This window comes from Calidris pugnax, unplaced genomic scaffold, assembly GCF_001431845.1.
Source record: "Calidris pugnax isolate Ruff unplaced genomic scaffold, ASM143184v1 scaffold357, whole genome shotgun sequence".
Classification (NCBI taxonomy): domain Eukaryota; kingdom Metazoa; phylum Chordata; class Aves; order Charadriiformes; family Scolopacidae; genus Calidris; species Calidris pugnax.
Window position 1 is genome coordinate 472123 of NW_015091719.1, and position 26162 is coordinate 498284.

General features: G+C 44.3%; 1 protein-coding gene across 1 annotated transcript in view; it reads left to right on the forward strand.

Annotated features, from left to right (window-relative positions):
- The window catches only part of IQCA1 (IQ motif containing with AAA domain 1), a gene marked incomplete at its 3' end in the record, with an annotated part of 138928 nt that extends 116724 nt beyond the window's left edge, over nt 1-22204 (forward strand). Inside the window, exons 14-16 of the mRNA XM_014961996.1 lie at nt 2868-2975; nt 7210-7409; nt 22124-22204. Coding sequence (XP_014817482.1) covers nt 2868-2975; nt 7210-7409; nt 22124-22204 — 389 coding nt within the window. The remainder of the gene's footprint in view (nt 1-2867; nt 2976-7209; nt 7410-22123) is intronic.
- Nucleotides 22205-26162: the final 3958 nt, after the last annotated feature.

Consider the following 26162-nt stretch of genomic DNA (forward strand, 5'->3'; position numbering starts at 1 on the left):
CAGTAAAGCCACAGCAACCTCAGCAGCAAAAAACCCCCAAATTCCATTGTTTCAAAAGCCACCATTATTTGAACTTACACACATCCAGAAGCCACGATGCCACTGGCTGTTAGCATAGCATGTTTCTCATACATCACCTCTAAATGCCATGCTTAGAAAAACTCTTAGAAGCACCAATGACCACCTTCAGAGTCTTTGGCCACTCTGTCAAAGGCTGAATTAACAAGTATTCCACCCATTTATTACACACATCCAGAAGCCACAAATGCCACTGGCTGTTAATATAGCATATATCTGAGCCAGAAAAGTTACATTCTCATACATCACCTCTAAATGCCACGCTTGGAAAAACTCTTAGAAGCACCAATGACCGCCTTCAGAGTCTTTGGCCACTCTGTTGAAGGCTGAATTAACAAGTATTCCACCCATTTTATGCTCATTAAAAGATCACAAAGTAGCGGAAGATTTTCATTATTCCTTCATTCGCCCAACCAGCGACCATCAAGGTCACTTTTGTCCAACAAACATTCCCTACCACAGATGTTTTGAAAGCACATCTTAGCCAGTGGATAATAATTAACAGCTGGTGACATCGAACTTGGAAGCGGACTGAGATTACTTTAGGCCATCTTCCCTTGACCCTGAAGTTTGAAGTTATTCCTTCATTCGCCCAACCAGCGACCATCAAGGTCACTTTTGTCCAACAAACATTCCCTACCACAGATGTTTTGAAAGCACATCTTAGCCAGTGGATAATAATTAACAGCTGGTGACATCGAACTTGGAAGCGGACTGAGATTACTTTAGGCCATCTTCCCTTGACCCTGAAGTTTGAAGCCTTGGCTCCTCTGCAGCATGGAGCAACTCAAGCTCTTCCCCACTCAAACCTCAGTCCAGCTTCTTGAGCTACCAGAACAACACACAGAAGGCATTTAAAATTGGCCGATGAGTTGGAACCTCAGCGTTATTTAAAACAGCAAAAAAACCTCCCCCTTTAGGGTTCCAAGGACACAGTCAAAGCCTGCAGAAAAACAGAAGTCATCTGCTCTGCTCTTACAGGGCTGAAGTCCAAGGAAGGTCACACATTCCCGGGAAAGGACAAAGGGTGGAATTGTGCTACACAGCGCGTAAAAGCACCAAAATGTCCCCCCCCCTCTATGACAAACCGACATCACTGAACTAATTTTCTTGGTGACCTTATCTAAATTAGTCAGAGAATATCCACTGTGATTTATGTTCAGTTGCAATTAAACCCTTTGATGCCTTCTAATTAAATCTGTGAAGATTAATTCCTATCCAGGTTTTTTTTTTTTTTTGATTTCTCCTTAAATAAAAGATAGAACCTGAAATGAATTTTATTCTTCAGAGGGGAGGGGGCAGTTGTCTGCCTTTTTGCCCCCGGATTACAACTCTGGTTTCTCTCTTAACGATTGCTAATTCACCTCTGCTCCAGGGAGCTCTAGCACTCTCCCTTTTTATCTCCAATAAAACGTAATACAGTATTATTTTCCAGTAGTATTCACCATTTTACGCTAAAAAATAATCATTGACTACCTTGTCACAAATAGTTTTCTTACTTGCTGCCCGTCGTCTGGATCTTTGTTCTCAACGTGTCTCCTTATGGGCTTTGACAAGGCAAGCAATTGGCAAGTGGTTATGGCTCTGTAACAAGAGCTGAGGCAAGATTAGATTGTTTCAGTTCAAGGCAGGGATTTTTTTTTAGTTTTCTTGGGTTGTTTAGTGAAAGGTTTGTTGAAGAAAAAAAAAAGGTGAACTGCAAAACAAAAGAGCCCCACCAGGTTAGGTGACGTGCTTAAATGTCTAAGGTAGAGAGAAGGTGAGATGGGATGCAGCTGGGGGAAACAATCACAGAATTGTAGTGGTTGGAAGGGACCTCAGAGACCAAGTCCAACCACAAAAAAAAAAACCAACAACAAAAAAAAAAAACCACCCACCCTCTAAACACACAACAACAACCACCAAACCAAAACCATCACCCACCCACACAACATCCCACCACAAACCAATAATCTTGGGCACTAGAGCATGCCCTGAAGAGCCATGTCTACACGTTTCTTAAATATCTCCAGGGATGGTGACTCCACCACCTCCCTGGGCAGGCTGTTCCAGGGCCTGACAACCCTTTCCGTAAAGAAATGTTTCCTAATATCCAACCTGAACTTCCCCTGGTGCAACTTGAACTCATTACCCCTTGTCCTATCGTCTGTAACTTGGAAGAAGAGACCAACCCCCACCTCTCTACACCCTCCTTTCAGGTAGTTGTAGAGAGCAATAAGGTCTCCCCGGAGCCTCCTCTTCCCCAGACTGAACAACCCCAGCTCCCTCAGCCTCTCCTCGTAAGACTTGTGCTCCAGACCCCTCACCAGCTTCATTGCCCTTTAACGCTTGTTAAAATAGCTTTTCCACCCCTTTTTGCAATCCTTTTGATAGAGCGGGGTTCACTGGGATTCCAGCCCTGAGAAAAAAGTCACAAATCTAGAAATCCTTTGCCAGCAACGTGATTTATGGTGCTGCTAATGATTCTTCTCCACAAAGTTTCTTTAAAAGGTTACTGGAGACCGACCGCTCTGCCGAACACCTTCCACGGTCTGGAAGGGGAAGCCCACAGCATGTTGAACTTCATTTTCCTTCTCAATTCACCTTTCAGATTTCTCAGGGCCACATTCCACAACGATATTTACCCCGGTTGATCCCCCAGTCCCTTGACGGTGCTGGGTTTTGCCGAGAGCAGGCTGGATTGGTATTCTGTGGGTTGTTTTGTTTTTGTTTTTTTTAAATCGCTTGAGTTATGTATTTTATAAACAACGCGGTGTCACATTTATTAAGACCATGCTTCCTCCCTACAGGAGAGCACTGCTACCTGGGGACCGCGCTTCGCCAGGTAGACGTCGAGCCAATGCCCTCTCTCGCAGATGTCAGACAGCTGATAGCACTGTATGGAATATTGCCATTAGGTAAGAGCACAAGCCAAAATTATACCAGAGGGCTGAACACGATGGCTTTGCTTCCCATCAGCAACCCTGCTTTTTTACTGGCTTTGACAAGGCTTGATGAATCGTAATTCTAAAGCGTTTCGCGGCATAATTGTTTTTCAATTAAGCCTCCTGAGTGAAGAGCATCTCGTTTTAATAGTGCATAAAGGAGCTCGCACGCGCTATCGCCAGGTATTGCGTTCCCCCTACCATCTCTGTCTGCCTGTTAACAGTTTGTGAATGGCAGCGCATAAAAGGAAACCACTTGGGGAAGATAATAGCTAAAACAAGCTCCAGTGATCAAAATGAATCAAGTTAAGAGAAGGGCTAAGGTTGCAATTTACCTTTTACAAGCTGGCTAATGTTACTCAGCACTAAACAATGCAATCGTTTAAGGAATTAGCCGGAATGCATTTTGTGCATCAGAGAGAAGTCTTTTAAAATGCTCTTGCAGTTTTAAGAGCAGACTTAACCGATATCCAACACAGCTTTGCTGGGTCAAGTTGCTTGCTTTTAATATAAAATCTATCCCAGGTTTTACTTGGGGACGGCATTAAGCCAAACTCTACAGTTTGTGAGAAGTGCCTGCCTCAAGGGCTTCTACTCATAGTTCCCTTGCATCCTGTTCCATTCCCCACTGGATTTGGGGGAGATTTTAAACGAGGCATATCCTCCCCCAGGCTGTGGCATTGCCTGCTCACTCCCTTTACGGGGCAAAAGAGCTGACATCTCACAGAATCCCAGAATCTTCTAGGTTGGAAGGGACCTTAAAGATCATCTTGTCCAACCGTCAACCTAACTGACAAAAATAGACACCCACACAACAAACAAGGAGCATCATCACTAAACCAGACCTCCCAGCACTACATCAACCCGGCTTTTGAACACCTCCAGGGATGGGGCCTCAACCACCTCCCTGGGCAGCCCATTCCAATGCCTGATAACCTTTTTAGTGGAAAAAATTTTCCTAATATCCAGCCTGAACCTCCCCTGGGGCAACTTGAGGCCATTTCCTCTTGTCCTGTCTCCTGTGACTTGAGAAACGAGACCGACCCCCACCTCTCTACACCCTCCTTTCAGGGAGTTGGAGAGAGCAATAAGGTCTCCCCTCAGCCTCCTCTTCTCCAGGCTGAACACCCCCAGCTCCCTCAGCCTCTCCTCATAAGACTTGTGCTCCAGACCCCTCGCCATCTTTGTCGCCCTTCTCTGGACCCGCTCCAGCATCTCGATGTCTTTTTTTATGGTAGGGGGCCCAAAACTGGGCACAGTACTCAAGGTGAGGCCTCACCAGTGCCGAGTACAGGGGGATGATCACCTCTCAGGCCCTACTCGCCACGCTGTTCCTGATCTCCCTGCCTCCCATTCTGGCAAACAGAGCAGAGAAGACCGAGAGCTTCTGCTTTTCCTTTGCCTTTGTCTTCCAGAAAGACCAATGCTTGGGCTGTTCTTTACGTTCCTGCTCTGTGGCTCTCCTTGGGCATTTCCCAGCTCCCCCTATCCCCAAAAGCAGGCTCGATGGGTTGCAGAAAGCTTGGTGCAATAGCACAGAAGTCTGCTTCACTTAAACGTCGGGGAAAAAAAGTGCTTGTTCTGCCCTGCAGCTTCATCAGAAGAGTCAGTTTAACAAACAGGATGGCAGCAGCACCCCTGCCTTCAACCCAGATGGGTCTTCCCCCTCTAAAACACTCCCAGCTGGTTTTTGGGTAATCCCTCAGGGGTTGGCTGCAAGTTTGACCACAGTCAGGAGACAGAGCTCAGCCCTTATCCCTGTCTGCGCTGACTGCAGCGTGGCATTTCACATATAACTCCTCCAGGGTTATGTTTTAACACCATCCAATCTAGTGAAAATAAGCCCCAAGACACCCCCCCTCAAGCCAAGAGGAAAGAGAACCCATAAATTCTCTGCCATTTATACAATTGGGTAAAAAAAAAATCCAATCCAGGGAGAAGAGACCCTGGACTAGTTAAACAAACAGAATATATTTGCAATAGCAGTTTGAAAAATGCCTCTGAGATAAAGAAAGGAAAAAAAAGAAAGATCTTATATGAGCCAAAAAAAGGCACAGGAATGGTTTCATCTTTTGGGTGATACATTATGGATGACATTTTACATAATTGGTCTCAGAACTTGTTAATCATTATCTAATTGTGTATGTGTAGATGGGAAAGTTTTTTCTCAAAATAGTCACCTGATGGCAAGGAAAGCTCCACCTTAAATGGCATTGAGAAAATTATAAGCAGCTGAAAGGAGAAATAATAGTAGAAGATATACTTTAACCACAGAGGAGTCTGCTGCTTCCCTCATAATAAATCTATGTGTAATAGTAATAGATTGGTATGGAACGACCAAATATTAATAAAGCCTGGGTGGCTGACAACTTCACTACGTCCTGCAGAGTGCTGAAATAATGGCATTCATCTTAGCACTCAGCTCGTTGTCATTTATTTGGGATGTTAAACCATTAGGACACAGATAGGCAGCCTGATTGGATCTGGTTTTAAATGCCATTCTTGGGGGAACAAACTGTCTGCCTTAAGCTGGAGAACTTTTCTGGGCTAAGCCATGGGCTTCCTTCACAGTTTCCCCCCCCACAAGTCCCATAGTCAGGTAGACACCAGTGTCAAAGACCTTCAGAAATAGTGGATGCTCATATGGATTTTCAGATCTGACTTTATAACAACCACCCCTGGTGGCACAGGATGTTTTTAAGGCATCAAGGCAGTGAAGTTACTGGACCACCAGTGGGTACGGATAAAGCATTTGATTTTTTTTGCTACTTCCATCTCTGGAGGTTCACCTGTACCAAATTCATACCGCAAGAGAACTTGCAGGGGAGACAAGATCCATCACCGTCGACCACCTAAATCTCTCTCTGTGGTTCTGTTTTCACAACGCAGGCATTTCTGCTAATGAATTATAGTGGATGCTCATATGGATTTTCAGATCTGACTTTATAACAACCACCCCTGGTGGCACAGGATGTTTTTAAGGCATCAAGGCAGTGAAGTTACTGGACCACCAGTGGGTACGGATAAAGCATTTGATTTTTTTTGCTACTTCCATCTCTGGAGGTTCACCTGTACCAAATTCATACCGCAAGAGAACTTGCAGGGGAGACAAGATCCATCACCGTCGACCACCTAAATCTCTCTCTGTGGTTCTGTTTTCACAACGCAGGCATTTCTGCTAATGAATTAATTCTCTGGTGATGAAGCCTATTTTCTTCCAACCCCTAATGAATTTACCTGCAGCGGCCGCAGAGACAGATGCAGAAGTGCTAAGGGGTCACTGCAACCTTGGTATTTGCATTTGCTCACCCAAATCAAATGAAGGGAATAGAAAAAGATCCACCTTCTCCTGCCTTCTATGTTGTACCTGCTCCACGACACGCATCTGCCGTGTTCCAGACCAGGGAATAAACATTGACTCCTCTGTACAAGAGTTAACACCACACTCAGCAGCCACGCTTCGAAGGGTATATCAGCAATAACGTTTAAGAGGAAAAATTACCCAAAAAGGGAAGTGCAGGCAGCATTTAAAGGAGAGGAAATAAAACACATGGTAACATCTGGTTTCGGAATCACTGGCAAACACAGCTCCAACAGATCGTCCCATTAGTTTGTTTTCTTTAAAGACGGGGAAGCTGGAAAGTATCATTTCAGACAGCAGGAGGAAAAACTTCTGCTAGTCCTACGTGCACCATGAGCCTGTGCCCTTGTCCTGCTGCAGAAAGCGAGGACCTGCTCTGACAACAAATGCAAAGGTTGAAGCCACAGGTACATTTCTACCCCTACCTCTGCCTGAGAGCTGAGGGAGAGAGTTAAAAACTGCTGTGTAACAGAAGGCAAGTGTCCCTGTGCAGGGCACCAGGCACATCTGTACATACAGCCACCACCAGCAGTCCCATTTCAGTGCTGCAAAAATTTAGAGGTAAATTACTTTTCTTTTAGCGCTGAAGTTTGCCCATCAAAAGGTGCAAATAAGGGGGGGTTGAGTTTTGCTACAAACAGGGATGTTAAAAGTGCTGGGGCCACAGTTCTGGTTATACAGAGTTGAACTCAAGAGCACTTAGGCTGTATTAAGGAAACAATGAATTCACATTATAAATTATTTACAGTGAAGCAAAAAAAAAAAAAGAGAAAAGGAAGAATCATTCCATTACCTTTATGGCAGACTGAAATGAAAGCAATAATACTGCCTTATGACTTTTTACAGGCTCCCAGATAGTCCATGAGAAGGCTCCTGTGGTGAAGGCCTTGTTACTGGCTGGACCTGCTGGTGTTGGAAAGAAAATGCTGGTCCATGCCATCTGCACAGAAACAGGAGCCAACCTCTTCAACTTATCCTCTTCCAACATCGCTGGGAAATATCCAGGCAAGAGCGGCCTGCAAATGATGCTCCACATGGTTCTCAAGGTAACTGTGCTTTGTGTGCTTCTCTACAAAGTTTGGTCAATTATTCACATTTTTTGAGAAAAAAGTAAGGAACTGAACCGCAGTCCTTCCATATTGAGAAACATCCACACCAGTTGTACAAGGGCAAAGCTGCCCAAGGTCCAAAGGACTGCCAGCCCAGTTTGAAATTCCCTCCCTGCTTTCAAGTTTTCCCCAAACCTCTTGTGGACAGCCAGTGTGTGCACCGCTGGAGAGGATTTAATGCCCTTTGAGAAATCGCTCTTAGGAGCCATATTTTTCATATTAAGGTCTGTGCAAGCTTTGTGTTACCTTGAATATGGAAAGCATCATAGATAAAGGAAATTCTGCTCTCCGTTTATATGCACATCAGTCAGGAATGCTTGCCATGCAGCATTTAATCAAATGCTAGACTGGGGGTGGTCAAAAATTTCCTCTCTGGGACTGTTGCTGTAAACCAACTCTCCCCTATACTGCTCTCTGTTTGCCTATCAGCCAGCTTTTCAAAAAGAGGGAATCCTAGTTCAGGATTACATTAACAGAAACGTATGAGAAGTCTGGAAATAAAAGAGGGCGGATGAACTGTGAAGAACATATTCCAAATCCTCTTTAGGAAAAAGACACTATCCTGGCAGGATTTCTTCCACGTTTTAAGTCCTCAGCATTTCTGCTAAGGAAGGAAGCTGGTAAACATTTCCAGACGAAACACTCTTAGAAAGGAAAAAAAAAAACCACCACACAAAACACAGCCCCATACACTAGAAAAAGCCAAATACAATATTTTTTCCAGTGCCAGAGGCCTACTAAAAGACTGAATTTCAAACTGGCCTTCCCCGGGATCTATCAGCTGTATTTTATTAAACCCAGTACCGCAGCAGGTTTTGTGACAGGTGCCTCCATCCCCCAGAAAAAGACAGGTTATAGTTAAAAGCAAAGCAATCCCCAAGGCCCCCCCATTTCTTGCTGGTCAGAGCGGCGCCGAAGGAAAAGGCAATAGGCCTGTGATCGTGCACCTTTGATGCCGTAGCACTAACGCTGGGTCTAACACTCCCTGACACAAGCTAGTGCCATTAAAACTGAGCTTAAACTCCCTTCTCCTCCCTCTACTCCCCACATTTCACCCTTTTCCACTTAGTTTCTCTGCCCTCATCAATGGCAAAGCACAGGGCTGGCTGCAGGCACCATCCTTTCCACCCTTCAGTCCCTGCTGGAGTACAGGCCCTTTAAACACAGGGGGAAAGGAGGGCAGCCTTTTTAGAAGCTTGCAGCTGCAAATACTAAGATTTTTTTATGTATATGCATATATATCAAATATACAATAACCAAAACATACATAAAATGTGTGTATATCTATGCACGTTAGATATATACATATACATACACGCATTATATAAGTCTAGGTGTAAGTCTATAAAAAACCCTTATGTTTTTCTACATTACTTAAGAACAAACAGAAACATTATTCAACAGCTCCCCCATAAATATGGGGAGCAGTCCAAAATCACTTCTCTACTGTAGCTCTTACGAAAGAAGACACTTCAGTAAAGCTCCATGAGTTATTGGAGTGGAAGTTGCTCACAGTCAATCCCATGGAACAAGGGCTGTCCAGGCGCTGGCTTATCAGAAGGTGACTTGTTCCAACTCCACCAGCAGCACTGCTTCAAACTCTACTCCTCTAACAACAGAGAAGACAGCACGGAGTGTCTCTTTCCAAGGGATACATCACCTGCCTGCTCGTTTCTCTGCAAACTCACACTGACATAGCACCGGCCTGTTTCAGCATCGTTCAGATCAATTTATGTTCAATTTCCATTCCTAATTCTGATGGTTGTTTTGCCTTTCCCTACCACCTTCTTTCCCCATGCATATGTCCTATTTGTGATGGGTTCAAACCAGATCCTCTAAGTTCTCAGAGCCAGGCTAGAAGCAATCCTCCATCCACACAGACTCTCACCTCTACAGTTATAATCCCTTTTTTGTTGTTGTTGGTTTTTTGTTTGTTTTTAACAATGCCAAACAAATTGCATTTTCCCTGTCTTCTGGGAACTCCCAAGTCCCTGCCACAGCCATCCACTCCATTGGTCCTGCCATGGGTTGCTGCTTCTTTACAACTTCAAATACTCCCAAATCCAACATCGTAGACCCCCACCTGGGATGGAGTGACTCCACACAGCAGCACAAACAGGTCCAGGCTGTAGCCCACCAAATAGACAACAGCTTTGCCCGAAAGGACTGGGGGTTCTTAATGACAGCAAGCAGAACACGAGTCAAGATGCAGCAAAAACTCAGCCAAATACTGGCCTATGTCAGCAAGGGTATTAGCTAACCTCTTAAAGCAATTAATTATTCCCTGCTATTTGGCACTTAGGAGACCAGAACTGGCAGTGACAAGCAAACGGGTCCGGTGGAGAGCCCTGAAGATAAGAGAACTGGGGTGCATGAGAAGCTGAAGAGCAAATCCAGCTATTTCAGCCTAAAAGAAGGCTGGAGTGAAAAAGGACTGCTTGCTGCCCTTAAGAACCGCCAGAACACGAGTCAAGATGCAGCAAAAAGTCAGCCAAATACTGGCCTATGTCAGCAAGAGTATTAGCTAACCTCTTAAAGCAATTAATTATTCCCTGCTATTTGGCACTTATGAGACCAGAACTAGCAGTGACAAGCAAACAAGTCCAGTGGAGAGCCCTGAAGATAAGAGAACTGGGGTGCATGAGAAGCTGAAGAGCAAATCCAGCTATTTCAGCCTAAAAGAAGGCTGGAGTGAGAAGGAGCCTAACTGCTGTTTTCTGAGGCTTTGTGGGATTATACAGAGAACAGAGTCTGAGACCAGAACTAGCAGTGACAAGCAAACAAGTCCAGTGGAGAGCCCTGAAGATAAGAGAACTGGGGTACATGAGATAAGCTGAAGAGCAAATCCAGCTATTTCAGCCTAAAAGAAGGCTGGAGTGAGAAGGAGCCTAACTGCTGTTTTCTGAGGCTTTGTGGGATTATACAGAGAACAGAGCCAGCCTTTTCCCAAAATTGCACAGTGACAGGACAAGAGGGAAGGGACACGAGTTGCAACAAAGGGAGACTGCTTGTAAGTTAGAGAAAAAGTTTCACAAGGAATCAAAGGATAAGGAAACTTTCGTTTCCTAATTTGCAGGGATCTACTGTTACCCGAGCTGAAGCAAACACAAGGGCAACACACATGCAAAACAAATTCCTTGACAAAAGGAAGCTGAACACTGGTTATTTGCCAAACAAAAAAAAAAGTTTGTTTTTCACTACAGTAAAAAAAAAAAGTCTGGTGTAAACTTATTTGGAATATCATTAAGACTACAATATATGGCAGCACGTGTAACAGACAAGCCATGAAAGCAAGTGGTATCTTTCATCTGACATGTAGTGTTTAATATTCAGAGCTCTCAGTATACTCCCCGACACACCATAGGACACCTCGTTAGAGCACGTTGCACGCAGATGATCACGGAAAGATCCACCACATCTCCATAATCAGACACTTCTGGTCACGTTTGCTGCAAACAGCAACTGTGGCTGTTGTCCAAGCCAGCTTTCTACTCCAGCTTTCCACAAGTGCCTTTATATAGAGGTTAGTCAAGCAGAATACAGCCCCTTCCACTCACGCCTGTAGGTGAATGGCAGGAAACAAGACAGTTCTTTTTGCTGTTGTTGTCTTATGATTCATGTAACCCTCGTTAAACACCCGAGGTTTCGTAAGTAAGAATTAATGGTGCTCTGTGATAAAGGTGAAGGAACCTTGCACTTTCGATTACCTATCACATCTCGCAAACAACGGAGTTTCTGTAATGAAAGGAAACTCTGGAGAACATAAAAATGACCATTAGGAAACTTTCCGTCCATAAGCGAGTGTTGGCTGCTGGCAGTTCCGTGGGAGACACCCTAAACAAGTGAACAGCATTGGAAAAAATGAAGCTTTAATTTGTTTCAGATGCAAGAGCCAAATTCCTTTTTTTTTTCCACCCCCCCCTCCCTCCCCTTATTGCAGGGAGGAGACTTGCAAGAGACATACCAGCCCTGATCCAAAAGAGAGGCTTGTGTGTGTTACTCAAAGCAGGCATTTTAAATGTCATATGGAGGAAATGACTTCTCGTACCAGAACAGGAAAACACCGACATTTCAATCTCCCCATTCAAAGGAAATGTAAGGAAGATTAATATTGAATAAGAAAACTATTGAAAGGAGCTGCAAACACCAAGCCCGAGCACTTGAGTCGTCCGAAGAGACACAGCAAAGCCTGCCAGGTCGGCTCTGCTTTGGGGTGAAAAAGAGAGGATCTGGCTCTTAATATAGAAGCACTTCCCGGCAGTCCCCAAAAGAAAACTCATCCTTCAAGCATGAAGCAGAACATGCTGGGGTTATGTCCATTAAGCCACATTTTCCATGTATGGAGCCAGCTGGAGCTCCATGGAGCTCTCTGCCAGCTTGTGCCAACCCACGGCTTGGCTCTGCTGGGCTCCCACTAAGGCACCACGGCCTATATTAAAGATGCTAAAACAGGAAGCAAAGGACATATAGAAACCAAAGCAAATCCAGAAAGGGTCGAGGAGAGGTGGTGGAAGGCCTGAGGCAGAGGTGCAAAAATGCAGGTAGTTCCCCAAGGCTGAACTCCAAGGCCAATAAAAGTGACAAGTGTTGGCCTTCCCTTAGGCCATAAAGGCCCTTGCCTTGGCCATAAGGCAGCCATCAGGTTAATCACTACCAGAGTGAGACAACCCCTCTCGGGTCCTTTACCAGGGCCACAGAAAGCACATTGTACAAAAAAGCCACATGTGGAAAAAAAATGTTATTAGTGCAACACTGACCAGGCTAAAAGGTTGGGGAGGAGGTGGCCGGGAGGAAATACCAGGGGAGAAGTGGTATACGTGTATCAACGGCTCAGTGTGTGCTGTGCAGCTGTCTGGGCTGAGCCAGGAGTTTTACAGAGCAGCAAGCTGCAGAAATACTTCACCACCATCACTCCTAGGGGACTCCGTTATCAGGCCGTTTGGTTTTATAGTCACAGGTGACAGGGTTGTAAGCGTTACGCCAAAAAAAAAAAAACCTTGCATTCATCTGCAAAAATTTAGAGGTAAATTCCTTTTCTTTTAGCGCTGAAGTTTGCCCATCAAAAGGTGCAAATAAGGGGGGGTTGAGTTTTGCTACAAACAGGGATGTTAAAAGTGCTGGGGCCACAGTTCTGGTTATACAGAGTTGAACTCAAGAGCACTTAGGCTGTATTAAGGAAACAATGAATTCACATTATAAATTATTTACAGTGAAGCAAAAAAAAAAAAAGAGAAAAGGAAGAATCATTCCATTACCTTTATGGCAGACTGAAATGAAAGCAATAATACTGCCTTATGACTTTTTACAGGCTCCCAGATAGTCCATGAGAAGGCTCCTGTGGTGAAGGCCTTGTTACTGGCTGGACCTGCTGGTGTTGGAAAGAAAATGCTGGTCCATGCCATCTGCACAGAAACAGGAGCCAACCTCTTCAACTTATCCTCTTCCAACATCGCTGGGAAATATCCAGGCAAGAGCGGCCTGCAAATGATGCTCCACATGGTTCTCAAGGTAACTGTGCTTTGTGTGCTTCTCTACAAAGTTTGGTCAATTATTCACATTTTTTGAGAAAAAAGTAAGGAACTGAACCGCAGTCCTTCCATATCGAGAAACATCCACACCAGTTGTACAAGGGCAAAGCTGCCCAAGGTCCAAAGGACTGCCAGCCCAGTTTGAAATTCCCTCCCTGCTTTCAAGTTTTCCCCAAACCTCTTGTGGACAGCCAGTGTGTGCACCGCTGGAGAGGATTTAATGCCCTTTGAGAAATCGCTCTTAGGAGCCATATTTTTCATATTAAGGTCTGTGCAAGCTTTGTGTTACCTTGAATATGGAAAGCATCATAGATAAAGGAAATTCTGCTCTCCGTTTATATGCACATCAGTCAGGAATGCTTGCCATGCAGCATTTAATCAAATGCTAGACTGGGGGTGGTCAAAAATTTCCTCTCTGGGACTGTTGCTGTAAACCAACTCTCCCCTATACTGCTCTCTGTTTGCCTATCAGCCAGCTTTTCAAAAAGAGGGAATCCTAGTTCAGGATTACATTAACAGAAACGTATGAGAAGTCTGGAAATAAAAGAGGGCGGATGAACTGTGAAGAACATATTCCAAATCCTCTTTAGGAAAAAGACACTATCCTGGCAGGATTTCTTCCACGTTTTAAGTCCTCAGCATTTCTGCTAAGGAAGGAAGCTGGTAAACATTTCCAGACGAAACACTCTTAGAAAGGAAAAAAAAAAACCACCACACAAAACACAGCCCCATACACTAGAAAAAGCCAAATACAATATTTTTTCCAGTGCCAGAGGCCTACTAAAAGACTGAATTTCAAACTGGCCTTCCCCGGGATCTATCAGCTGTATTTTATTAAACCCAGTACCGCAGCAGGTTTTGTGACAGGTGCCTCCATCCCCCAGAAAAAGACAGGTTATAGTTAAAAGCAAAGCAATCCCCAAGGCCCCCCCATTTCTTGCTGGTCAGAGCGGCGCCGAAGGAAAAGGCAATAGGCCTGTGATCGTGCACCTTTGATGCCGTAGCACTAACGCTGGGTCTAACACTCCCTGACACAAGCTAGTGCCATTAAAACTGAGCTTAAACTCCCTTCTCCTCCCTCTACTCCCCACATTTCACCCTTTTCCACTTAGTTTCTCTGCCCTCATCAATGGCAAAGCACAGGGCTGGCTGCAGGCACCATCCTTTCCACCCTTCAGTCCCTGCTGGAGTACAGGCCCTTTAAACACAGGGGGAAAGGAGGGCAGCCTTTTTAGAAGCTTGCAGCTGCAAATACTAAGATTTTTTTATGTATATGCATATATATCAAATATACAATAACCAAAACATACATAAAATGTGTGTATATCTATGCACGTTAGATATATACATATACATACACGCATTATATAAGTCTAGGTGTAAGTCTATAAAAAACCCTTATGTTTTTCTACATTACTTAAGAACAAACAGAAACATTATTCAACAGCTCCCCCATAAATATGGGGAGCAGTCCAAAATCACTTCTCTACTGTAGCTCTTACGAAAGAAGACACTTCAGTAAAGCTCCATGAGTTATTGGAGTGGAAGTTGCTCACAGTCAATCCCATGGAACAAGGGCTGTCCAGGCGCTGGCTTATCAGAAGGTGACTTGTTCCAACTCCACCAGCAGCACTGCTTCAAACTCTGCTCCTCTAACAACAGAGAAGACAGCACGGAGTGTCTCTTTCCAAGGGATACATCACCTGCCTGCTCGTTTCTCTGCAAACTCACACTGACATAGCACCGGCCTGTTTCAGCATCGTTCAGATCAATTTATGTTCAATTTCCATTCCTAATTCTGATGGTTGTTTTGCCTTTCCCTACCACCTTCTTTCCCCATGCATATGTCCTATTTGTGATGGGTTCAAACCAGATCCTCTAAGTTCTCAGAGCCAGGCTGGAAGCAATCCTCCATCCACACAGACTCTCACCTCTACAGTTATAATCCCTTTTTTGTTGTTGTTGGTTTTTTGTTTGTTTTTAACAATGCCAAACAAATTGCATTTTCCCTGTCTTCTGGGAACTCCCAAGTCCCTGCCACAACCATCCACTCCATTGGTCCTGCCATGGGTTGCTGCTTCTTTACAACTTCAAATACTCCCAAATCCAGCATCTTAGACCCCCACCTGGGATGGAGTGACTCCACACAACAGCACAAACATGTCCAGGCTGTAGCCCACCAAATAGACAACAGCTTTGCCCAAAAGGACTGCTTGCTGCCCTTAAGAACCGCCAGAACACGAGTCAAGATGCAGCAAAAAGTCAGCCAAATACTGGCCTATGTCAGCAAGAGTATTAGCTAACCTCTTAAAGCAATTAATTATTCCCTGCTATTTGGCACTTATGAGACCAGAACTAGCAGTGACAAGCAAACAAGTCCAGTGGAGAGCCCTGAAGATAAGAGAACTGGGGTACATGAGATAAGCTGAAGAGCAAATCCAGCTATTTCAGCCTAAAAGAAGGCTGGAGTGAGAAGGAGCCTAACTGCTGTTTTCTGAGGCTTTGTGGGATTATACAGAGAACAGAGCCAGCCTTTTCCCAAAATTGCACAGTGACAGGACAAGAGGGAAGGGACACGAGTTGCAACAAAGGGAGACTGCTTGTAAGTTAGAGAAAAAGTTTCACAAGGAATCAAAGGATAAGGAAACTTTCGTTTCCTAATTTGCAGGGATCTACTGTTACCCGAGCTGAAGCAAACACAAGGGCAACACACATGCAAAACAAATTCCTTGACAAAAGGAAGCTGAACACTGGTTATTTGCCAAACAAAAAAAAAAAGTTTGTTTTTCACTACAGTAAAAAAAAAAAGTCTGGTGTAAACTTATTTGGAATATCATTAAGACTACAATATATGGCAGCACGTGTAACAGACAAGCCATGAAAGCAAGTGGTATCTTTCATCTGACATGTAGTGTTTAATATTCAGAGCTCTCAGTATACTCCCCGACACACCATAGGACACCTCGTTAGAGCACGTTGCACGCAGATGATCACGGAAAGATCCACCACATCTCCATAATCAGACACTTCTGGTCACGTTTGCTGCAAACAGCAACTGTGGCTGTTGTCCAAGCCAGCTTTCTACTCCAGCTTTCCACAAGTGCCTTTATATAGAGGTTAGTCAAGCAGAATACAGACCCTTCCACTCACGCCTGTAGGTGAATGGCAGGAAACAAGACAGTTCTTTTTGCTGTTGTTGTCTTATGATTCATGTAACCCTCGTTAAACACCCGAGGTTTCGTAAGTAAGAATTAATGGTGCTCTGTGATAAAGGTGAAGGAACCTTGCACTTTCGATTACCTATCACATCTCGCAAACAACGGAGTTTCTGTAATGAAAGGAAACTCTGGAGAACATAAAAATGACCATTAGGAAACTTTCCGTCCATAAGCGAGTGTTGGCTGCTGGCAGTTCCGTGGGAGACACCCTAAACAAGTGAACAGCATTGGAAAAAATGAAGCTTTAATTTGTTTCAGATGCAAGAGCCAAATTCCATTTTTTTTTCCACCCCCCCCTCCCTCCCTTATTGCAGGGAGGAGACTTGCAAGAGACATACCAGCCCTGATCCAAAAGAGAGGCTTGTGTGTGTTACTCAAAGCAGGCATTTTAAATGTCATATGGAGGAAATGACTTCTCGTACCAGAACAGGAAAACACCGACATTTCAATCTCCCCATTCAAAGGAAATGTAAGGAAGATTAATATTGAATAAGAAAACTATTGAAAGGAGCTGCAAACACCAAGCCCGAGCACTTGAGTCGTCCGAAGAGACACAGCAAAGCCTGCCAGGTCGGCTCTGCTTTGGGGTGAAAAAGAGAGGATCTGGCTCTTAATATAGAAGCACTTCCCGGCAGTCCCCAAAAGAAAACTCATCCTTCAAGCATGAAGCAGAACATGCTGGGGTTATGTCCATTAAGCCACATTTTCCATGTATGGAGCCAGCTGGAGCTCCATGGAGCTCTCTGCCAGCTTGTGCCAACCCACGGCTTGGCTCTGCTGGGCTCCCACTAAGGCACCACGGCCTATATTAAAGATGCTAAAACAGGAAGCAAAGGACATATAGAAACCAAAGCAAATCCAGAAAGGGTCGAGGAGAGGCGGTGGAAGGCCTGAGGCAGAGGTGCAAAAATGCAGGTAGTTCCCCAAGGCTGAACTCCAAGGCCAATAAAAGTGACAAGTGTTGGCCTTCCCTTAGGCCATAAAGGCCCTTGCCTTGGCCATAAGGCAGCCATCAGGTTAATCACTACCAGAGTGAGACAACCCCTCTCGGGTCCTTTACCAGGGCCACAGAAAGCACATTGTACAAAAAAGCCACATGTGGAAAAAAAATGTTATTAGTGCAACACTGACCAGGCTAAAAGGTTGGGGAGGAGGTGGCCGGGAGGAAATACCAGGGGAGAAGTGGTATACGTGTATCAACGGCTCAGTGTGTGCTGTGCAGCTGTCTGGGCTGAGCCAGGAGTTTTACAGAGCAGCAAGCTGCAGAAATACTTCACCACCATCACTCCTAGGGGACTCCGTTATCAGGCCGTTTGGTTTTATAGTCACAGGTGACAGTGTTGTAAGCGTTACGCCAAAAAAAAAAAAAAAGGAATACAATGGAGTCGAAGCTTAAACAATATAATCCTAGCGTTTAGAAGCAACATAATTTTTTAAGCCTGTCATCAATTTTCATTTATTCATAGCCATTTCTGTGTTGTCCCTTCAGACAGAAGCTTAAACAATATAATCCTAGCTTTTAGAAGCAATATAATTTTTTTAAGCCTGCCATTAATTTTCATTTATTTATAGCCATTTCTGTGTTGTCCCTTCAGACAGGTCATTTTCATGGCAGTCTGAAGAACCAGGTACGGTTTACCGTAGCACACGAACAGAAATCTCCATGTATTTAGCATTTCCATGCCACACAAAACTCTGCCATTACAGTTGAAAACTGGGAACAGTACAGCCAGCCTTTTTTCCAGGCGCCCCAGAGAAATTCTTTTTCTCTTGGTGCAGTTCAGCCTGCTAGAAGCCCCGACCCTTGAAGGATTAAATATCACCAGGGCTCAAATATACAGCGTTATTTTGGTCACAGAGCAGCTTTATGCTGTCTTACTCTAACGTCAAAAAAATGAAATGCATCCTGTTGGACCATAGCATCTATAGATACTTTCTGTCTAACAAACCAGAACACGGTGGCATCATCACTGTGGCACTGGAATATTTCCCTGGTGAGGCTCCCACAGATAAATCAATCACAGGCTTCACCATCTCCCTGCTCGAGTTTGTAGTCACAGAAATGCTCCAAACCAACTACAAAGGACTGAGAAGTTTTGGGCAACGCACTGAGCTTCTGGAAAAATCTTAAATCTTGGGTTTTTAAAATTCCATCCACAACCTTCAAGTTCAGAGGAGCCTCGTGCACGTCCAGTACGAAAATCATGTTTATGTATTTTTAAAATGCAGCAATTGAACTGTTAAACTCCGGCTCTCGAGTTTGAAAAGTTTAACCTGAGGCTTAAAAAAAAAAAAAAAAAACCACCACAAAAACCACTCTTTAAACTTTGATAAATGTTGATAATGATTTTCCTGGAGAGCAAATCAAGCCCCTGTGAGGACCACAGAGCTGTCTCCAGCTGCTGGCCGGGTGCGGGACTAGAAGGGTTAAAGAGCCATCTGCTGGCAGCTCCGACAAATTGTTGAATGCAGCAAAGCTAATAAAATTTCAATTACAAATTAATTATGTACAGTACATTTAATTATCCATGGATTCAAACTGTCCGTGGATAATTCACATCAAGCGCTTTCGCGAGGGATATACAGTCTGCTACGGATCTGCCAACAATTTAAATTAGATGCCGATGGATTCTGGGTGTCTGATGTGTCTTTAAAAAAAAACAGAAATGTGTATCGACAGCAGAAAAATATATGCAGGACACTTTATACATTCAGATCCTTGCCTCAAAACGGAAAACAGAGGAAAGTATCTCTTTAAGAGAAAGACACAACTGAGGTTATTAGTTGTATTTCCACTTACTCAGTGGGGAAATAAAAGGGATAAAAAAAGATGATACATATGATAACAGCGAGCATTCTTAAGTGTCAAAGGAAAATATAGTCTGATTTAAAACTTGAGTCTCCATCTTAGAGGGCTTCTAACCACCGAAGTCATCTCTCAGCCAAGCAGAGAAGATCTGCAGCTCCCTGGCTGCACTGGCCCCACTGAAAGGACAACACGGTCCCCTTTGAAGCACACAGAGTTTAACCATTGCCAACAGCTTATATAGCCTCTGTAACACACACACCCTTATTCCCCCTATCACATCACACTTACAGGTATGGAGAACGTATTGCAAAACAGCTACACGGCTCCCCAACCCTCACACAAAGCAGAACTACCAGAAGAAGACTGTTCTCCTGAGGAATCAAAGGCACAGCACCTCCTTGCATTAACATTAGCACATGCGTTAGCAGAGAATGGTTAGAGTTGGAAGGGACCTTCATGATCATGGAGTCCCAACCCCCCTGCCCTGGGCAGGGACACCTCCCACCAGACCAGGTTGCTCCAAGCCCCATCCAGCCTGGCCTTGAACCCCTCCAGGGATGGGGCAGCCACAGCTTCTCTGGGCAACCTCTTCCAGTGTCTCACCACCCTCACAGCAAAGATGTCACTGCACTCCCTGACAAAGAGTCCCTCCCCAGCTCTCCTGGAGCTCCCTTCAGATATTGGGAGGCTGCTCTGAGGTCTCCCCGGAGCCTTCTCTTCTCCAGGCTGAACAACCCCAGCTCTCTCAGCCTGTCTTCACAGCAGAGGTGCTCCAGCCCTCTGATCATCTTGGTGGCCCCCCACCAGACCTATTCCAACAGGTCCATGTCCTTTCTACGTCGAGGACTCCAGAGTTTGACACAGTACTCTCACAAGCACAGAGTAGAGGGGTAGAATCACCCTTATCAGCAGCTGAGACATTAACAAGGTCACCAACAGGAGAAAAGCGGGGAGAAAACACCACAATAACAGCAGATCCCACAATGACAGCGCCTCTTGGGGTGGCAGTCTCTAAACTCGAGTAGACAGCATGCCACCAGTCCGAACTTCAAGGCAAAGAGTTTCCCAGTGCCTCGTCTCCTTCCTGACATCTTCTCCAGGCACACACAGAGCGGGAGTGAGAAGTGGTTGTTATCTTACGTTTTGGAAGGTAAAAGCCACCATCAGAAACATCAGAAAGCCCCAGCTGACAATCCCTTCATTAGCGGTGCCAAGTTCAGTAAAGGGCTCGGAGTCAGGAGTTTCCACACATCACAGTAGATTTCAGTGTGGGTGAATGAAATGCAAACACAGAGTTTTTTTATAGAGCTGTAGATTTCTTTTAGCAACTTAAACTACACCTGTATTTTTCTTTCCAAGTCTTAATTTTACAAAGAATGGTAATTACCCTGTCTCTGCTTTACTGACATCCAGGAGATAACTGAATTCACCCACGAGCGCCCATCATTAGGACCCACTGGCACTTTGTGCAGGTGTCTGAGCCCTTGACTAGCAGGATGCTCAACAGAAAAATCCCAAAGTCTAAGGCTGCTGCACAGCTCAAGTTCAATGAAAGCCACAAGCTTGTCCTCTCACCCCTTGCAGGGTGCACCCAGGTTTATGGAAGGTGCCAAATCTGAAAATAGATAAATAAGGGGGGTAGATAAAAAGCACCTGGCCTTAAAGTGGCAGGTATTATTGCTGTACAGTTATAATTCGTTAATTCATTCCAACTCACATACTCAATATGCTGCTGGACTGAGAAGTCATCCCTCAAGTTGCACGTTCACACAACTGCATAGGTCCACACATCAGTTTCTGCAGGGTTTTTGTGCTGTCTTTCATGATGCCATGTTTTCACTTTCAAAATCCTCATTATTAATGCTAAACATCCGAGTTCCTGCCTTCCAACAAATGAAAACAAAAAAAAGCTCATTTTTCCTTAGTGAAACCACTCTGAACTTGGGAGGTACCACTTGACATAGTCTAGGACTGACGAGTTTCCACAAATAAAGCGTCACATGCCGAGGATGGCATTGTTTCCACTTCACCCCATCGGCAGCACAGCAGAGTAAACAAGTTCATCTACTATTCTTTTCCCCTGTCTTCAATCCATTTTTACCGTACAGACACACGTGTGCCTGGTCCTTCTGAAATGCACGAAAAAGAACTCTGATGGTTTGAAGAAAAACATTCATGACTTAATTCTCCCTGCGCTGGCTGTCCATCAGACACTGGGCTGATGGTATATACAACCTATCGATTTTGTAGGCTTTTTTCCCCCCCAGGAAAGTTTCAACCTGGGGCAGAAGGGGTGGTGGTGGCGTGTGAGCGGGACAGAAGAAGGCTGTCTCTCTCTTGTTGTTGCCCGTTGACTCCTCGAGCCATCGGGAGCCGGTGGAAAACGATTAAAAATTTGGCAGCGGAACGTCTTAAACCGCTGGTGTTTCTATAGCAATAGGGAGAGTGCAAGATGTGAAAAAGCCTGTAGCGTTGCTGCCATCCTGCTGTGAACCAGAGGTATAGTGCCTCTGACTTGGGAGCTGGAAAGCCCATTTGTTTAGAAACACACACACACAAACACACACACCCCCTTTCAAATTTAACAAGTTCCATTTTAATTCTTGGGCTAACTGCAGATTAAACGCTCTTTGGTAAAGCAGAAGATGCCATATCAGCCTATTTTGCTTAAAGATTAATACCCTCGTTTCTTAATTCAACAGCCAGGTCTCACCATCTCTATTGCCCTCAGAAACCCAGGGCAGGGCAACGTTCCATCATTTGCCATTGAACTCTGAGTCCAGGCAGCTCTTTCACAGAACCGTGATTGAATTTGGGTTGAGAAAGACAACATCAGCAGTCAAAGTGATCCAATTTGGGTTTGGTTCTTAACGTTAGATTCTTAACTAGAGGTGGTTTGATTTGCCCAGACTGCTGAGCAGAGCCAGTGCTGCCCATGAGCCCTGAAAGCTTCTGGAGAAAAAAAAAAAAATAAATAAACCTGGCTAATTTTAACTGCTGAAATATGGATTCAAAAGCATAACTGTAAGCACCCAGCTATGAAATTGTAGCCATTTTAATCAACTTCTTGCCTTTCTCTCCCCCGTTTTCTCTTAGGTGGCTAAGCAATTGCAGCCTTCGGTCGTGTGGATTGGAGACACAGAAAAAATATTTTCTAAAGGAGTGCAGAAAGCTGGAGAAGAGGTGAGATGCTCTTTTTTTTTTTTCCATTCCACTACAGATAATTTCTCCCATTGCATTACAGCTGACACAAAGGGACAAGTGTATTTCTTAGCTTAGCACATACCAGTAAATCCAGACCTGCCAAAGCTTCCTTGATAATAGCTTGTCTCACTAGCATTTTTATTTTTTTTTTTTAAAGTCTTGTGACTTCTTAAGAGCCCCCAAGAGGTCACCTTTCTCTCCTAGACACCTAGGCTTGCTTTATTTAAAAATAGTCCAGTCACTGCTCATCAGTGCACTGAAAAGTAGAAGAGAATAATGGAGTATTTCAAAATAGGAGGCAAGAAACTAAAAGTTAAGATGAGCTTAAATTGTTCAGCTCTATTAATTTGAGAAATTGGATGGAGCCAAAGTGAGCAATAAAGTAACAAGGATAAATTTCTGCTGTGAAAACAAAGAGCCTATGTTAAATAGTTATGTTTACAGATTATTTTCTTTGGGCTTCCAGGAATCCTGTTGCCATTACTTCCATTCCTTCCTCCCTCGTGCAGCTTCTAGAAATAAAATTAAAACACTGCCCAGTAGGCACAGCGACCCAACCACCACAGCAGACAGCAATTCATATGAAATCCTACTTAGATTCATGCTGCTTGCCAAATATGTTACTTTTAGAGCTCCGTGTGAGAAATTAAACCTTTTTTCCTAAGGTTGAGTCCTGTATGTTTAGATGGTGGGGTGGACATAAGCCTGGTTTTTTTGGAAGACCCATGAAGCGTTGCCTTGGATGAGGCTGTTGCTTCCATGAGGGCTGTATCAACTGATGGGTGTGCAGTGGTTGATGCCCTCTGGTGGTCCCCACACCAAAAGTGAACCTTTTTGGCTCAAATTTTGACAGCAAGTGCAGACGGGGGTTAAAATTAAGACTGAGGGCCAAAGATTGCCTGGAATACTCATGACTTTTGTCTGCTGTGATAGCCACCAGTGTGGAAAAAATTATTCCTCCTCCTGCCCAGCTTGTAGGTGGGGGCATCACCTCTGCTATCACATCCCAAGACCTGTGGGTATTTAACAAAAGGTCTCTTGTGTTCTTGGTGGGAGTGGATGGCTCCAGGCTTGAAATCACTCATGTCCAAGATACAGCATAAAAAAAAAAAACATTTGGACACCAAGAGCATGAAACAGGAGGGACAGGCAGCAGTAACTGGAAGTCTGGGGAGCCACCCACTAGAATTTTGGAGGAGATGAGCTAAGCTCAGCCCTTGGAAGCCAAAGTGAGTGGAAGTCACTTTGCTCATCCCAGTGTGATATTTATGGCACTGTGACTGAGAACCTGATACAAATAAGCCTTAAATTCTTCAAATACCCTCTAGAAAAAGTAGCCTCTCTCCAGTCCTCCCCAAAAGGATGCAAAGCAGCCAAAGAACAATTACATCACGGCAAACCCAGTTGGCAAGGATGATGTGCAAAGCAGTTCAGCCACTCATAGTTAAACAAATAGGGGTCACCTTCACAATTCACCCCACTTTTCTCCAGCTCGGGTCCACACCATGGCTGAAATCACAGCTTGGCTCTTCAACAGCCCTTCTTGCTACTGACATGTTTCTTTTAAAGTGGAGGAGATATTATTATCATCATCTTTCGGGACATATCCCTGAAATGTGTGTGCTATGGACACACATTAGTTTCACAAGCATAACAGGAGCTGCTGACACATAAGTGCCAGTCTGGTTTAGCAGGCTTAACAGGAGTGGAGTGTTTGGCTTGGTCTCTGATACTGGTTCAATCATTTAATATTTTAAAATTAAGATTCCTATGAGCTAATTCCTACAAAAGGCTTGGCTTTTTGTAACCAGCTCTAGGTCAGTGGGAATCCATTAATATAATTTGTCATCCAAAAAAACCTGATGTTCTAAATGCTGGGGATAAACTGGGACTTATTTTCCAGTGAAACTGGAGTCAGACAATTGTTTTAGAACTTCTCTGCATCTCCTAAAAGTCAGTTTTTCCAGCAGAAAACATACTGTAAACCCAGAAAACACAATGTCTTACTTGAAGCAACTGTTATCTTCTATCAGTCATCTCAGTGAGATGGGATTCCTCTACCCCCCCAACCATCAAAGTCTAAAATAATTTGATAATTAACATTTTTCTAGTAATACTGATGTCTCGAAACATCTTGGAGAACATTGTACTTTCTTCTGATACACATGAAGAGGAGGAAACCTTGAAGCCTATGAGTAGCAGCAGATATATAAAGCAGGAACAGTAATTTAGCCAGCATAAAACGTGCTAAAAACAAAGTAAATACACGCTTCAGTCATTGCTGTTACCAGAGCAAAGGTGGCAAGGTTGGCTAAAAATTCAAGGAAGATATGTAACAGCAGCTTATTTTCTCATCAGAGAAGCCAAGTTCATTACCAAAAGCTTCCCAACAAGGGAATGGCAAAGTTTGGCTAAGAGCTTGTGATTTGAAGTCATGCCCTCAGACAGCAAGCGTACTGTTTGGGTATGGATGGATCAACATCCTTTCTTTCTGAGCAAAAGAAAAGCCAAGATGATGACTTTGCTCCAGGGCAGACCTTCTGTGCTTTACAGGGTTCTTTGGGAGCAAGTGCAGGCACCCCACTCTCAGAATCACAGAATCTCCTCTGTTGGAGGGGACCTTTACAATCATCTAGTCCAATCATAAAAAGACCAAAAGACACCACACCCACAAACCAAAAAAAACCCCAACCAACACTAAAACATATTCCCGAGCACTATGTCAACCCGTCTTTTGAACACCTCCAGGGATGGTGTCTCAACCACTTCCCTGGGCAGCCCATTCCAATGTCTGATAACCCTATCCATGAAGAAATTTTTCCTAATATCCAGCCTGAACCTCCCCTGGCGCAACTTGAGGCCGTTTCTTCTTGTGCCATCACCTGTCCCTTGGGAGAAGAGACCGCCCCCTGCCTCTCTACCCCCTCCTTTCAGGGAGTTGGAGAGAGCAATAAGGTCTCCCTTCAGCCTCCTTTTCTCCAGGCTGAACACCCCCAGCTCCCTCAGCCTCTCCTCATAAGACTTGTGCTCCAGACCCCTCACCAGCTTTGTTGCCCTTCTCTGGAACTGCTCCAGCCCCTCAATGTCTATTTTTTGTGGTAAGGTGCCCAAAACTGGACACAGTAATCAAGATGGGACCTCTCCTAGGGCCTCTCCTAGGAGCACTCAGCGACTAGGCACAACAAGGAGGAGATGAAAAAGATGGTCCTAGGGCCTCAGTGACTAGGCAGGCACAACAAGGAGGAGATGAAAAAGATGGCAGCTGGCACTGAGTGATGGCCATAAGAATAGTTCATCCAAGAGCAAAACCATAAGCTGGATCTATCCTCCTGGCAAGCAACTGTCCACGCTCCAAAGTGGAACCTAAGCCCTAAAGCTAAGACGTTACTCAACTCATTATCAAGATTAAGCAATTAGCAAAGTTAGGAAGCTGCGTAGCATAACCATGAGAATAAAAACAATGAGAAAACAGACATAATTAAGTTCAGCTAGAACGTAACTCTGTGACTCTACTTGAAGACTTTTGGGATTTCTTATTGATTTCCCAATTTCCCCTCCTCCGTAGCTTTCACTCCAAAGAACAGAGCTTTGTCCCCTTTCTGTCAGCTGTCTGCTACTGCAGGCAGCAGAAAAAATGGCTCACAAAGATTGACCATGTAATGGAGATTCACAGGTGTTTATTATTGCTTTCAGATGAGAAGGTTTGCAGGACATAGTTTCTTCCTTATTGACATTAAGGAAGGCTGACCTGAAATTGAAGCTCAAGTTTCTTAGGGAGATGCTTACTATACAGTAAAAAAATAAAACAAAAAAATAATCACAAGGTGATCTAGAGAGTAAAGTTCTCAAGTGAGTGTTGGTGACTAGTATATCAAGCCTCAATCATTTCTGAAGAGGCTTCCAAGTCATTAGACTTCTAATACACTATCCT